The following is a 13,861-nucleotide window of genomic DNA, read 5'->3' as shown; positions in this document are numbered from 1 at the left end:
CTCGGGCTGTACAAACATCCTGCAAAGGTACAGTAGATGTTTTTTTACTTGATTTAAGAAAACACAGGTACATTAACATTAGGCTAAAACTGTTAATATTGGGAACATATACAAAGTAAAAAGAAAAATAATAACAGAAATATATATATATATATATATTAATAAAGGAAAAGCCCATAAGAAATTTATCAAGCACATAATTAGTTTTTTTATAATTGCCTTCTTATTCTAAATATATATATTTATATAAATATATATTATATTATGTATAAAATGAATTGCCTTCTTATTCTAAATATACATATATATCTATATAAATATATTAAAATAAAAATATATATATATTGTTTATTTTAATATATATATATATAATATATATATCATTTTTTATTTTAATATATATATATAATAAGAAAGCAATTAAAACGAATTATTGTTTGAGAAATTTGTTATGGGCTTTTCCTTTAATAATTTTCATTTATTTTTTATTATAAAATTATTATTTTATTTATTTATTTTTACTTTATATAGAGAGAAAATGTATCAAATTATTTAACATACTAGATTTAGTTTTAAGTGCCTTCTTATTCTAAATGTTTCTTATTTATAATAAAAATCAAATGACCTGTACAGAGAACATCACATATTCCTCCCTCTGAGTACAGGTAGATAATGATATAATAATAAACAGGGAAAACCCCGCCCTGTCTCTGTGTGCGTGCGTGCGTGCGTGTGTGTCTCTGTGTGCGTGTGTGTGTGTGTCTCTGTGTGTGTGTGTCTCTGTGTGTGTGTGTGCGTCATTGTGTTGAAACCTCCAAAACTTTTATGTGTCGCAAGTTCCAGTTTTCATCCGGAGGTTGTTTGTCGGTCTCATTTCCTCCGTGTTGATCGATGTGACACCATGCTGAGTTCAGACTGCCGGATTGTTATTATTATTGATCATCATCGTTTAACAACAGAAGAGAGAGACTTTGATCGAGATGTCGAACCACGATTGGAACAAGAAGATGTTAATGGAGCTGCTGAAGCGACCGGAGGACAGCCGGTGTGCTGACTGCGGAGCAGCAGGTAACAAAACACCTTAATAACACTGTGGAGTCAAGCTCATCTGGTTTCATTTATCTTTTATTTAAATATATTTCAGTAACTCTCCTACTAGAATGTGTTTGTTTTTGTTTTTTCCCTATTTTCAAGGCTGTTTTCATTTATATGCAATCCACTGTTTGTAATTACAACAGCCTATAAACCAACTTTTAAGCAGATGAGCTTACAGACAAACCCATCAAGTACACTATAGAGAAAACAACCTCAACATTCAAAACCAAAACAAAACCAAGAAAAGATATAACAAAAAATAATAATAATGACAAAAGACCTACTAGAATGTGTTATAAGGCAAAGAGCCAACACCCTGGAGATAATCTGATTTAATTCAGATTGTTATAATGATAAACTGTTGTTATTGTTGACATTTATATAAAGCTTATCAGTCAGACAGAGGTTGAAGAAATACTCAGACCTTTTACTTAAGTAAAAGTACTAATACCACAGTGTAGAAATACACTCCTAGTCCTAGTAAGTAAAAGTTCAGGTGGGTACTCATAGAACCCATTTACATTCACATAACTTGAGGTCAGAGGTCAAGGGACCCCTTTGAAAATGGCCATGCCAGTTTTTCTCGCTAAAATTTAGTCCAACTTTGGAGCGTTATTTAACCTCCTTCACAACAAGCTACTATGAAACGGTACACTGTGATACACTGTAATATTCCAGCATAGGAATACAGTGTACAAGGCACATAGAGTGGGAGGAACAGGGGGTTAGTAGTAGTAGATGGTAGTTTCTGGTTTCTTTACACCTCTAGGACAGTAAACTGAATATCTTTGAGTTGTGGACAAAACAAGACATTTGAGGACGTCATCTTAATAATAATAATAATAAAAATAAACTTTATTTATATAGCACTTTTCTAAACAAGGTTACAAAGTGCTTTTCAGAAGAAAAAAAAAAGAAAAAAAATCAACAAAACAGAAAAGCAAAAACAAAAATGAATGATTAATCGACAGTGAAAATAATCGCCCTGATTTGAATCCCCCTCAGATCCAGACTGGGCGTGCTACAAGCTGGGTGTGTTTGTGTGTCTGAACTGCTCCGGCGTCCATCGCAGCCTCTCCAGCCGGGTCAAATCCATACAGCTGGACTACTGGGAGGATGAAGTGGTGGAGGTACAGTATACGGTCTCCTAACCTTCATCTGTTAATATTACTATGATCACATATTCTTCAGGTGAAAAGGACGAACTGGCTGCGTCCATGTCTACGAAAAAGCAGTATACTTAAAGTTCAAGTATATTTTCCAAGTATACTTTATGTAGTAAGTATACTAATATCAATGTACAAGTATACTTGTAAGTGCACTACTTCAATACTTCTTGGGACTAAATTGGCACACTTTTTAGTTTATAAAAGTTTACTTTTAAGTGTACTTTAAGTGTAAGAATAGTAATCTTTGAGTCTAAGTTGTTTTTTGTAAATCATACTATACTATAAAGTGAACCTATAGGTATACTGTTAGTTATATATACTCGTAGCCCACGTTTTAGTTTATGAATTTAAAGTATGCCCTCCTTAAACTACTAGTTTAATTTTTTTACTGCAAGTGTACTTGTAAGTTTTATTTAACTTATAGTACTTAGCCAATGATTTCGGCATTACGTAAAGAGACTTTTGCTATTTGACTTGATGTTTGTGATGAAAATGTAGAAAATTCTTGATGAATTGAAGTAAATTCATATTAAAACATACGTTTACAAACTCTCAAACACTCTAACAGGCTACTCCGTCAAAAAATAAGCATAAGCCAAGTATACTTAGACTTTTTCTCTGTACTTGTCAGTATAAGCCAAGTACACTTAAGTATATTTTGTTAAGTATATATCTGGTTTACTGGAAAAGGTCATTTTCATGTGTGTGTGTTTTTTATTTTTGGTCCCGGGAAGTTCATGAAGTCCAACGGCAACGCCAAAGCCCGAGCTATGTTTGAGAAAGCTGTTCCAGCGTTCTACTACCGGCCCCGGGAACACGACTGCGAGTGAGTATAACTTTCCAGGATGATGAAAATTCATCAGAAACTTGGATTATTTGTGCTAACTGCTGACGAGGCAACGCCACAATAAATACAGAGAAGTGCAACTACCAGACTGTAGAAGTGAAATATGGATGCATTTCTGCTGCTATAGAATAAAGCTTAAACCCTCTGAGACCCACAATGGACCCGTTTTAGTCTCCTGTAGAGGGGTCCAGGGGGTCTTTAGGGGGAGATAGCAGGTCAACAGTAGATGTCACATAGAAGTGGTGTACATCATCTGGAAGCTGGAAACCTGAAGATTAATATGAGATGCAGCTCAGCACTGTGTCAAGATGTTCTCTTAGAACATGATGATAGAAGTATATGATGGTCATCCCTATGCTCTATTATGTCTCATAAATTGTTGCAGCAGTTTTTGGGTTGATATCATTTGTTACACAGATTTGCTGCTGAATTTAACCATTTTCTATCACTGGAGAATTGATAAAAAAGATCAATAATCCCTCCAAAATACCACATTAAGACACCAAGACCTTGAAGAACACCATAGAAAAAGCCATGCTGCGATTTGGGATCAAAAACTTTTGACATTTGGAAATTTCTGCAAGAATTTCATTTTTTGGCGATTAGATGGCGAGCACTTCTGTCGTGTAAACTGCTCAGAAACCCCCTTATTGTCAATCTAGCTAGGAAAGCATCATCACACATGAATACAGTTGGGCTCATTGGATCCACAAGAGTCTCAGCTTTACAGTGATACCCAATTTATGTAATTTAAGACTGTTTAGGGACCCCAGTATGCAGAAATATTCAAACACATCATTTTAGAATAGGAGACAATAACACATTTATACTGCATGAAAAAAACTGCATGTGATTATCATAAAGTGGGCATGTCTGTAAAGGGGAGACTCGTGGGTACCCATAGAATCCATTTACATTCACATATCTTGAGGTCAGAGGTCAAGGGACCCCTTTGAAGATGACCATGCCAGTTTTTCCTCGCTAAAATGTAGCCCAACTTTGCAGCTTTATTTAGCCTCCTTCCCGACAAGCCTCTGACAGACAGTAAAGTCAGTCGCGGGTCTCGGAGGGTTAAAGCTTTAATGAATCACGTTCTTGTAGTGATGCTGCAGCTTCTCTCTGTAAATCTGTGTTTTTGCCTGTCTTAAGGATTTTTTTGTGTTTGCCTTTAACCTGCAGCGTCTTAAGAGAGCAGTGGATTCACGCTAAATACGAAAGGATGGAATTCACAGGAGAAATCAAGTATCCACCGATCTCATACACCACAGGTGACGATTTCACTGTGTCTTTAACACACACACACACGTTTACTGTAAAACATCAATCTGTATCTGTCTGTCTGTTTGTGTGTAAAGCTGATTTGGTTCCTCATTCACATGCAGAACTGTGCAAGAATAACCTGTTCTTTGCATAACCAAACAGCCAGGAAGTGAAAGCTGGCCGCAGATTGTAAAAACGTCGGCGTGACTAAGACATTTGCATGAAGACCTTTGTGTGTGTGTGTGTGTGTGTGTGTGTGTGTGTGTGTGTGTGTGCGTGTGTGTGTGTGTGTGTGTGTGTGTGTGTATTGAATCACCTGTGACTCAGTGTGTTTTCTTGGTTTTGTCTCCAGGTTTCTATGAGGGGATGTTGTGGAAGAAAGGGAAAGAGAACACACAGTTTCTGAAGAGGAAGTTCGTGCTGTCGGAGAGAGATTTTACCCTGACTTACTACAACAAGGAGAACGTGAGTTCCCTGCAGCTCACTGGCGGTTTGAGACCATTTCAAATGGGTGGGGGGGTCCAGGCTGGGACCACATGTGATTTTAGGGGTACCAAAAAAGCACAACTATTATGGTACGTGTCCACAGGATCCGTCCTTTCCACGCTCCCCATTCATTGTCTATGTAAGCAGCCGTGCAGCAATGCATTCTGGTAGCATGGCGGCGCGACGTCAGCTCCTCATCTGCATAAAGTTGAGGTCTAGTCTATTTTATGCAAATCACAGGGGTCCGACGTTACTCGCCGCCTCTCAAAACTCTCTACAAACCTTTAAACTAAGCCTTGTTGATCCAAAATAAAGACAGATTCAGCAACTGCATGACTTATTTCTCGCCTCAAATGTTTTCAGAAACACATTTCGGTGAACTATTTTGGTGAAATAAGAGAAGAAAGTTTCCAAACGAGCCTCCATATTGTTTCCGGTTTGAAAGCTGAGAGCAGCAGCCCACGTTCGTCCAATCAGGTGGGGAGAGCCTTGTGTCTAGTGGCAGCCCACCAAGCGTCCAATGCTGGGAAGCGGCGCGTCCCCTCGCGATAAAAAACGCCCCTGTGGACACGTACCATTAGGCTACATACCTCAGGAGGTAGAGCGGTCGTCCACTAATCGTAAGGTTGGTGGTTTGATCTCTGGCCCTGTTCAGACCTGGTATTAACACGCATCCTGAGTGAACGGATCACAAGTGGACAGCTGTAAGTTTGTCTGTTCACACCTGGTGTTAGAATGTGTCTCCACATGAGTGACCACTTGTGATCTGATCTCACTTCCCCGCTCTATATGCAAATAAACACGTAGTAAACACACGGCTAATACAGCAGACGTTGTGATGTAATATTACAGGAATGTCAGTAGTGATATCCTACATATTCCTGAATTCGGGTTAATTTTATTAACATTTTATTAACATCAAAATAAAAGCTTATGATGCTGTCATGGCTAAAAATGAAAGTAAAACAGCTGCATGCTAATTGAAGTTGTTGTATCCTCTCTATTAACTCTGACGTGCACATCTATGTATTTGTGATCCAGGAGTCCAAAGGCCCTAAAGCTATAATCTCCATCAAGGACCTGAACGCCACCTTTCAGCCAGAGAAGATTAATCATCCTCACGGGCTGCAGATCACCTACCAGCACGACGATCACACCAGGAGCCTCTACGTTTACCACGAGAGTCCTGAGGTGGGACTGCATGATCATCCAAAGTATAAATAATCCAGTTTATCCAGCGAGTCTTATACTGGTTGTCATTCTGTAGAGACTGTGGAGAAGCTCAGGGTCTCTTCTTCTGCTCTAGGAAATAGTGACGTGGTACAACGCCATTCGTGCTGCTCGCTACGCGTACCTGAAGACGGCGTACCCGACGGGAAGCGATGAAGAAGTAAGCATCGAACCTTCTCAAAGCCAAATAAACTGACATAAATGTTTCTTAGATGTTGATGTACTTTAAAATGCAATTTTCATTGTTGATTAATCTGTTGATTATCTTCTTGATTAATCGATTAATCGTTGCAGCTCTACTCTAAATACTTTAAGAAAAAAAGCAGTTTATTCCCAGTTAACTAAATGAACCTCAGCAAAAATCAACAGCAATAAGAACAGAGATTTGCCTCTTTTCGCTTTTATGATTTAAAGTTTAACACACATGTACATTTACGCCTCTTTGTCAGCTGATACCAAAGATAACAAGAAACTACCTCAAAGAGGGATACATGGAAAAGACGGGGCCAATGGTAAGTTATCAAAGAAGAAAATGTTAATACATGTTCTGATTTATTTGTACATTTATGTTGTCTGCTGCTTTGACTCATCTACATGAATTGAGCAGAGCACTCAAGGCACTGCAGAGTTAGAGTTGTTTGTGACAGTATAGTAGTACATGTGAGACTGTTTCTGTTCCTCTTACATACTCAAACACACTTGAATTACTTTTACTGGATTGGTATGATAGGAGAAGTTGGGGAAATGTATCTTTGGCAGAAAATAAATGATACTGTCATTCTTCATGTGAAGTTTTTACATTAAATGTGTTTGTTTTTAACAGCAAACGGAGCCGTTCAAAAAGAGGTGGTTTATTTTGGACTCCCAAAACAGGAAGTTGTTTTACTTCAAAGGCAAGCTGGTGAGGACTCCTCATTCTAACTATAGACATACAGTATATATATATGTATATATATATATACATATACATAGACGCCGCATTGGATGCTTCAGCTTGTTGCAGCGATACGTCAACGTTGGCGCCATCTTGGACCAGGCAAGACTGGCTTGTAACCTCATACAAGTGAACGGGGGAGCTGACGTTTTTCTGGCTAAAAAAGCACTATAACGTCTACATTTCTCAACTGATAATATAATATAATATAATATAATATAATATACGATGAAGTGTCTTCCTCCACTTTAGAGATCATGCTTTCCATCATTACCGCTAACACTGCTACTGCAATTACTACTATGTACTCACTAATAAGAGCGATCAAAATAACAGTATAAATTTAAAGGAAAACTTAAAGGGAAATGTGATATGATAGAACTAGTTTTTAATAATTACATAATAATAATAATTGACTGGAAGCAGTGACGTTAACATATTTAACAGCTTTTCACCAAAGTCTTTGGGAAAAGAAAACAAATCTGAACGTAATTTAACGTTACTCCTCGTAGATCATAAACGTTTGAATATAAATATCGGTTGATAAATGTAGACGTTATAGTGCTTTTTATCCAGAAAAACAGCAGCTCACCTGTTCACCTGTATAGGTTTACAGGCCGGTCTTGCCTGATCCAATATGGCGCCCACAATGATGTACGATCCAGGAGCCAATGCGGCGTCTATTTATATTATGTCTATGATTCTGACCCAATGCTGTGCATCGCTGTAAAGATGTTTGTCAAGCATTTAAACCACCCTTATGTTTGAATGTGTGAACGTAGGACGCAGAGGAGTTAGGGGTCATTTTCATCGGCACAGAGAACAAAGGTTACTCTGTGAAGGAGTATGTCCCGAAGCACGCTCGGGGAAACAAGTGGAAGTGTGGCGTTATGGTGAAGACGCCCGGGCGACAGTTTGTCTTCATGTGCGAGCAGGAGAGGGAGCAGAAAGAGTGGCTGGACGCTCTCAGACAGGTGCTGTCCAGGCCCATGGCACCGCAGGATTATACCAGTAAGAATTAAGGTTTTTCTCTGCAGAGTTAGTCCAAACAAAGCACCCATACTCACTTATGTGTGAGAAAGTTGTTATACTCAACTATTGCATTGTGCATCCATATGACCTCGCTATGATACTGTCTTGTTTCTCATTCCAGTTGAAGCCAATATCAGCTATAAAAGATGAACTACAGAGAAGTGTGACAACAGGATGATGGAGAGAAGACGGCAGCGTTTGACTGAACTCATGCAGCACAACAGATGAGCAGCGATCTGCTGTCACTGCACCGTTATCAGTACTGACTCTCATCTTCATCAGTTGTCCTAATGCATCATGGACCACGACTCTGGCTGTGCTCTGCCACAGTGTGGATTTAAGACTTCCATCCAACTCACTTTAACTGACACTGGATCTGATGCTCAATCAGAAAATACTGTATCATCATGTAAAATCCACTCTTATGACCAAACACACACCCCTGACACGAGCTCAACACTGTTATATTGTAACAGAAGACAGGTTACAATCACTGCATATCATGCTAGTTTCTTAGGTTTTAATATTTTTAAATTTACTAATGAATCTCATTTTACATTTGGTAGCGAACATGATTCATGACATCATGCCTAGAATAATAAACAACTTTTTTTTTTTAAAATAACATGTAGTTTAATTTATGGATTACATACATGTTGGATAAAACTTTTATTTTTTCCCCATATCACAAACAGCATTTTTAAATGCAATTTTAGCATACATGACTTCAGCAACGCTTGTAAATAAAAAAGATTAAATAAAAATAATAATAATAAATAAATAAAAAATTACTTCAACTGGAATTTAAGAACGCATTTTGCTGCTCTATGGGGCCAAAGAGAGGAACTTGATGATTGAACTCATGATATTCTCATATTTTTTATTTTTTATAATTATGTTGTTTAATAAAAATAGAAAATAAAAAATAAAAAGTAAAAAGTAAAAAATGGAAAATAGAAAATAGAAAATAGAAAATAGAAAATAGAAAATAAAAAATTTAATTTTTAATTTTTTTTTTAATTCCAGCTGAAGTCATTTTTTAGTTCATTTTTTTCATATTTTTTTTTTTTATTTTAACATTTTTTTATTTTAACATTTTTAATAATTTTTCATTTTAATTGTTAATTTTAATGTTGTGTTGTTGGCACCACTGACAGCGGTAAACATCATGAAATAACTGCAGTTCCTCTCTTTGGCGCCAGAGAGCAGCAAAACACTGAAAAATGTCTGAAAAATAAGTTTGAAAACAAAGTTTGAAAAATTTAGGAAAACAAAAGTTTAAACAATGTCTGAAAAAGGTAAAAAAAAAAAAAGAAAATGTCTGAAATATATGGGGAAAAAAAGTTTGAAAAATGTTGGAAGACAAAAGTCTGAAAAAATGTCAGTAAAAAAAAGTTTGAAAAATGTTGGAAGACAAAAGTTGAAAAAATGTCAGTAAAAAAAAAAGTTGAAAAATGTTGGAAGACAAAAGTCTGAAAAAAAAGTTTGAAAAAAAAAAAGTTTGAAAAAATGTTGGAAAATAAAGGCTAAACAATATCTGAAAAAGGTAAAAAAAAAAAAAAAAAAAATGTCTGAAAGATATGGGAAAAGAAGTTTGAAAAATGTTGGAAAACAAAAGTCTAAACAATGTCTGAAAAAGGTAAAAAAAAAAAAAAAATATCTGAAAAATGTCCTAAAAAAAGTCTGAAAAATAAAGTTTGAAAAATGTTGGAAAAAAAAAAGTTTGAAAAATGTTGGAACAAGAAGTCTGAAAAATGTCTGAAAAAAAGTTTGAAAAATGTTGGAAAACAAAAGTTTGAAAAAATGTCCGTAAAAAAAAAGTCTGAAAAATGTCCCAAAAAGAAGTCTGAAAAAAGTTTGAAAAAAAAGTTTGAAAAATGTTGGAAAACAAAAGTTTAAACAATGTCTGAAAAAGGTAAAAATAAATAAATAAATAAATAAATAAAGTCTTGAAAAAATGTCCGTAAAAAAAAAAGTCTGAAAAATGTCTGAAAAAAAATGTTTGAAAAAAGTTTGAAAAAAGTTTGAAAATAGAAGTTTGAAAAATGTTGGAAAACAAAAGTTTAAACAATGTCTGAAAAAGGTAAAAAAAAAAAAAAAGAAAATGTCTGAAAGATATGTGAAAAAAAAGTTTGAAAAATGTTGGAAGACAAAAGTCTGAAAAAATGTCCGTAAAAAAAAAGTCTGAAAAATGTCCCAAAAAGAAGTCTGAAAAAAGTTTGAAAAAAAAAGTTTGAAAAATGTTGGAAAACAAAAGTTTAAACAATGTCTGAAAAAGGTAAAAATAAATAAATAAATAAATAAATAAAGTCTTGAAAAAATGTCCGTAAAAAAAAAGTCTGAAAAATGTCTGAAAAAAAAGTTTTAAAAAAATTTTGAAAACAAAAGTCTAAGCAATATCTGAAAAAAGGTCAAAAAAAAAAAAAAAAAAGTCTGGAAAAAATGTCTGAAAAAAAAAGTTTGAAAAATATTGGAAAACAAAAGTCTAAACAATGTCTGAAAAAGGTAAAAAAAAAAAAAAGTCTGAAAAATGTCTGAAAAAAAAGTTTGAAAAATAAAAGTCCAACAATGTCTGAAAAAAGGTAAATAAAAAAAAAATTAAAAATGTCTGAAAATAAAAGTCCGAAAAAATGTCCATAAAAAAAAGTCTGAAAAAAAAGGTTTTAAAAAATGTTGGAAAACAAAAGTCTAAGCAATATCTGAAAAAGGTCAAAAAAAAAAAAGAAAATGTCTGAAATATATGGGAAAAAAAAGTTTGAAAAAATGTTGGAAGACTAAAGTCTGAAAAAATGTCCGTAAAAAAAAGTCTGAACAATGTCTGAAAAAGGTAAAAAAAAAAAAAGAAAAAGTTTGAAAAATGTTGGAAGACAAAAGTCTGAAAAAATGTCAGTTAAAAAAAAATATGTGAAAAAAAAGTTTGAAAAATGTTGGAAAACAAAAGTCTAAACAATGTCTGAAAAAGGTAAAAAAAAAAAAAAAAAAAAGAAAATGTCTGAAATATATGGGAAAAAAAAGTTTGAAAAATGTTGGAAAACAAAAGTCTAAACAATGTCTGAAAAAGGTAAAAAAAAAAATAAAAAAAAAAAAAAGTCTGAAAAAAAAAGTTTGAAAAATGTTGGAAAACAAAAGTCTAAACAATGTCTGAAAAAGGTAAAAAAAAAAAAAAAAAAATGTCTGAAAGATATGGGAAAAAAAGTTTGAAAAATGTTGGAAGACAAAAGTCTGAAAAAATATCCGTAAAAAAAAGAAAAAAAAGTCTTGAAAAAATGTTGGAAAAAAAAAAGTTTGAAAAATGTTGGAAGACAAAAGTTTGAAAAAAAAAAAGTTTGAAAAATGTTTGAAAAAAAAAAATTTGAAAAATGTTGGAAAACAAAAGTCTAAACAATATCTGAAAAAGGTAAAAAAAAAAAAAAAAAAAAAAGAAAATGTCTGAAAAATATGTGAAAAAAGTTTGAAAAATGTTGGAAGACAAAAGTCTGAAAAAATTTCTGAAAAAAATGTCTGAAAAAAAAGTTTGAAAAATGTTGGAAAAAAAAAAGTTTGAAAAATGTTGGAAGACAAAAGTCTGAAAAAATGTCAGTTAAAAAAAAATATGTGGAAAAAAAAGTTTGAAAAATATTGTAAAACAAAATTCTAAACAATGTCTGAAAAGGTTAAAAAAAAAAAGTCTGAAAAAAAAAGTTTGAAAAATGTTGGAAAAAAAAAAGTTTGAAAAATGTTGGAAAACAAAAGTCTAAACAATGTCTGAAAAAGGTAAAAAAAAAAAAAAGAAAATGTCTGAAATATATGGGAAAAAAAAGTTTGAAAAATGTTGGAAGACTAAAGTCTGAAAAAATGTCCGTAAAAAAAAGTCTGAACAATGTCTGAAAAAGGTAAAAAAAAAAAAAAAGAAAAAGTTTGAAAAATGTTGGAAAAAAAAAAGTTTGAAAAATGTTGGAAGACAAAAGTCTAAAAAAAAAAAGTTTGAAAAAAAAAAGTTTGAAAAATGTTGGAAAACAAAAGTCTAAACAATATCTGAAAAAGGTAAAAAAAAAAAAATGTTTGAAATATATGTGAAAAAAAAGTTTGAAAAATGTTGGAAGACAAAAGTCTGAAAAAATGTCAGTAAAAAAAAAGTTTGAAAAATGTTGGAAGACAAAAGTCTGAAAAAATGTCAGTAAAAAAAAAGTTTGAAAAATGTTGGAAAACAAAAGTCTAAACTAAAAAGTCTGAAAAATGTCTGAAAAAAAAGTCTGAAAAAAAAAGTTTGAAAAATGTTGGAAAACAAAAGTCTAAACAATGTCTGAAAAGGGTAAAAAAAAAAAAAAAAATGTCTGAAAGATATGGGAAAAAAAGTTTGAAAAATGTTGGAAGACAAAAGTCTGAAAAAATATCCGTAAAAAAAAGAAAAAAAAGTCTTGAAAAAATGTCTGAAAAAAAAAGTTTGAAAAATGTTGGAAGACAAAAGTTTGAAAAAAAAAAGTTTGAAAAAAAAAAGTTTGAAAAAAAAAAGTTTGAAAAATGTTGGAAAACAAAAGTCTAAACAATGTCTGAAAAAGGTAAAAAAAAAAAAAAAAAGAAAATGTCTGAAAAATATGTGAAAAAAGTTTGAAAAATGTTGGAAGACAAAAGTCTGAAAAAATTTTCTGAAAAAAATGTCTGAAAAAAAAAGTTTGAAAAATGTTGGAAAAAAAAAAAGTTTGAAAAATGTTGGAAAAAAAAAAAGTTTGAAAAATGTTGGAAGACAAAAGTCTGAAAAAATGTCAGTAAAAAAAAAGTTTGAAAAAATGTTGGAAAACAAAAGTCTAAACAATGTCTGAAAAAGGTAAAAAAAAAAAAAAAAAAAAAGAAAATGTCTGAAATATATGTGAAAAAAAAGTTTGAAAAATGTTGGAAAACAAGTCTAAACAATGTCTGAAAAAGGTAAAAAAAAAAATAAAAAAAAAAAAAGTCTGAAAAAAAAAAGTTTGAAAAATGTTGGAAAACAAAAGTCTAAACAATGTCTGAAAAAGGTAAAAAAAAAAATAAAAAAAAAAAAGTCTGAAAAAAAAAGTTTGAAAAATGTTGGAAGACAAAAGTCTGAAAAAATATCCGTAAAAAAAAGAAAAAAAAGTCTTGAAAAAATGTCTGAAAAAAAAAAGTTTGAAAAATGTTGGAAGACAAAAGTTTGAAAAAAAAAAGTTTGAAAAAAAATGTTTGAAAAAAAAAAATTTGAAAAATGTTGGAAAACAAAAGTCTAAACAATATCTGAAAAAGGTAAAAAAAAAAAAAAAAAGAAAATGTCTTGAAAAATATGTGAAAAAAGTTTGAAAAATGTTGGAAGACAAAAGTCTGAAAAAATTTCTGAAAAAAATGTCTGAAAAAAAAAGTTTGAAAAATGTTGGAAAAAATAAAGTTTGAAAAATGTTGGAAAAAAAAAAGTTTGAAAAATGTTGGAAGACAAAAGTCTGAAAAAATGTCAGTTAAAAAAAAATATGTGAAAAAAAAATTTGAAAAATGTTGGAAAACAAGTCTAAACAATGTCTGAAAAAGGTAAAAAAAAAAAAAATGTCTGAAATATATGTGAAAAAAAAGTTTGAAAAATGTTGGAAAACAAAAGTCTAAACAATGTCTGAAAAAGGTAAAAAAAAAAAATAAAAAAAAAAAGTCTGAAAAAAAAAGTTTGAAAAATGTTGGAAAAAAAAAGTTTGAAAAATGTTGGAAAAAAAAAGTTTGAAAAATGTTGGAAGACAAAAGTCTAAACAATGTCTGAAAAAGGTAAAAAATGAAATAACTGCAGTTCCTCTCTTTGGCGCCAGAGAGCAGTAGAACGCGTTTTTAAATTCCCGT

At 32.3% G+C, this 13,861-nt stretch overlaps 1 protein-coding gene across 2 annotated transcripts; it reads left to right on the top strand.

Annotated features, from left to right (window-relative positions):
• The first annotated feature begins 842 nt into the window (after positions 1–842).
• On the top strand, positions 843–8,674 carry adap2 (ArfGAP with dual PH domains 2). 2 transcript variants are annotated; one of them, XM_037791313.1, is made up of 11 exons: positions 845–1,068; positions 2,101–2,225; positions 2,999–3,090; positions 4,291–4,379; positions 4,724–4,836; positions 5,899–6,048; positions 6,164–6,247; positions 6,537–6,599; positions 6,911–6,988; positions 7,804–8,032; positions 8,175–8,674. In XM_037791313.1, exons 1-11 carry the CDS (start codon positions 981–983, stop codon positions 8,201–8,203), a joined length of 1,140 nt encoding a protein of 379 aa, XP_037647241.1. In that variant the 5' UTR covers positions 845–980; the 3' UTR covers positions 8,204–8,674. The 2 variants fall into 2 exon arrangements, with proteins under 2 accessions (XP_037647242.1, XP_037647241.1); XM_037791314.1 differs by lacking the exon at positions 6,537–6,599 and having other exon boundaries at positions 843–1,068.
• The last annotated feature ends 5,187 nt before the right edge of the window (positions 8,675–13,861 follow it).

Source organism: Sebastes umbrosus, chromosome 14 (assembly GCF_015220745.1).
Source record: "Sebastes umbrosus isolate fSebUmb1 chromosome 14, fSebUmb1.pri, whole genome shotgun sequence".
In the NCBI taxonomy this organism is placed as follows: Eukaryota; Metazoa; Chordata; class Actinopteri; order Perciformes; family Sebastidae; genus Sebastes; species Sebastes umbrosus.
The sequence above is the reverse complement of the archived record's forward strand: the minus strand, read 5'-3'. Positions and strand labels throughout refer to the sequence as shown.

Excerpts from the sequence above, each read along its gene's own strand:
- adap2 (XM_037791313.1), top strand. The coding sequence starts at position 981 with ATGTCGAACCACGATTGGAACAAGAAGATGTTAATGGAGCTGCTGAAG. Across the intron at positions 2,226-2,998 it reads GGGAGGATGAAGTGGTGGAG|TTCATGAAGTCCAACGGCAA; the intron begins GTACAGTATACG and ends GGTCCCGGGAAG. Across the intron at positions 6,248-6,536 it reads CGACGGGAAGCGATGAAGAA|CTGATACCAAAGATAACAAG; the intron begins GTAAGCATCGAA and ends CCTCTTTGTCAG.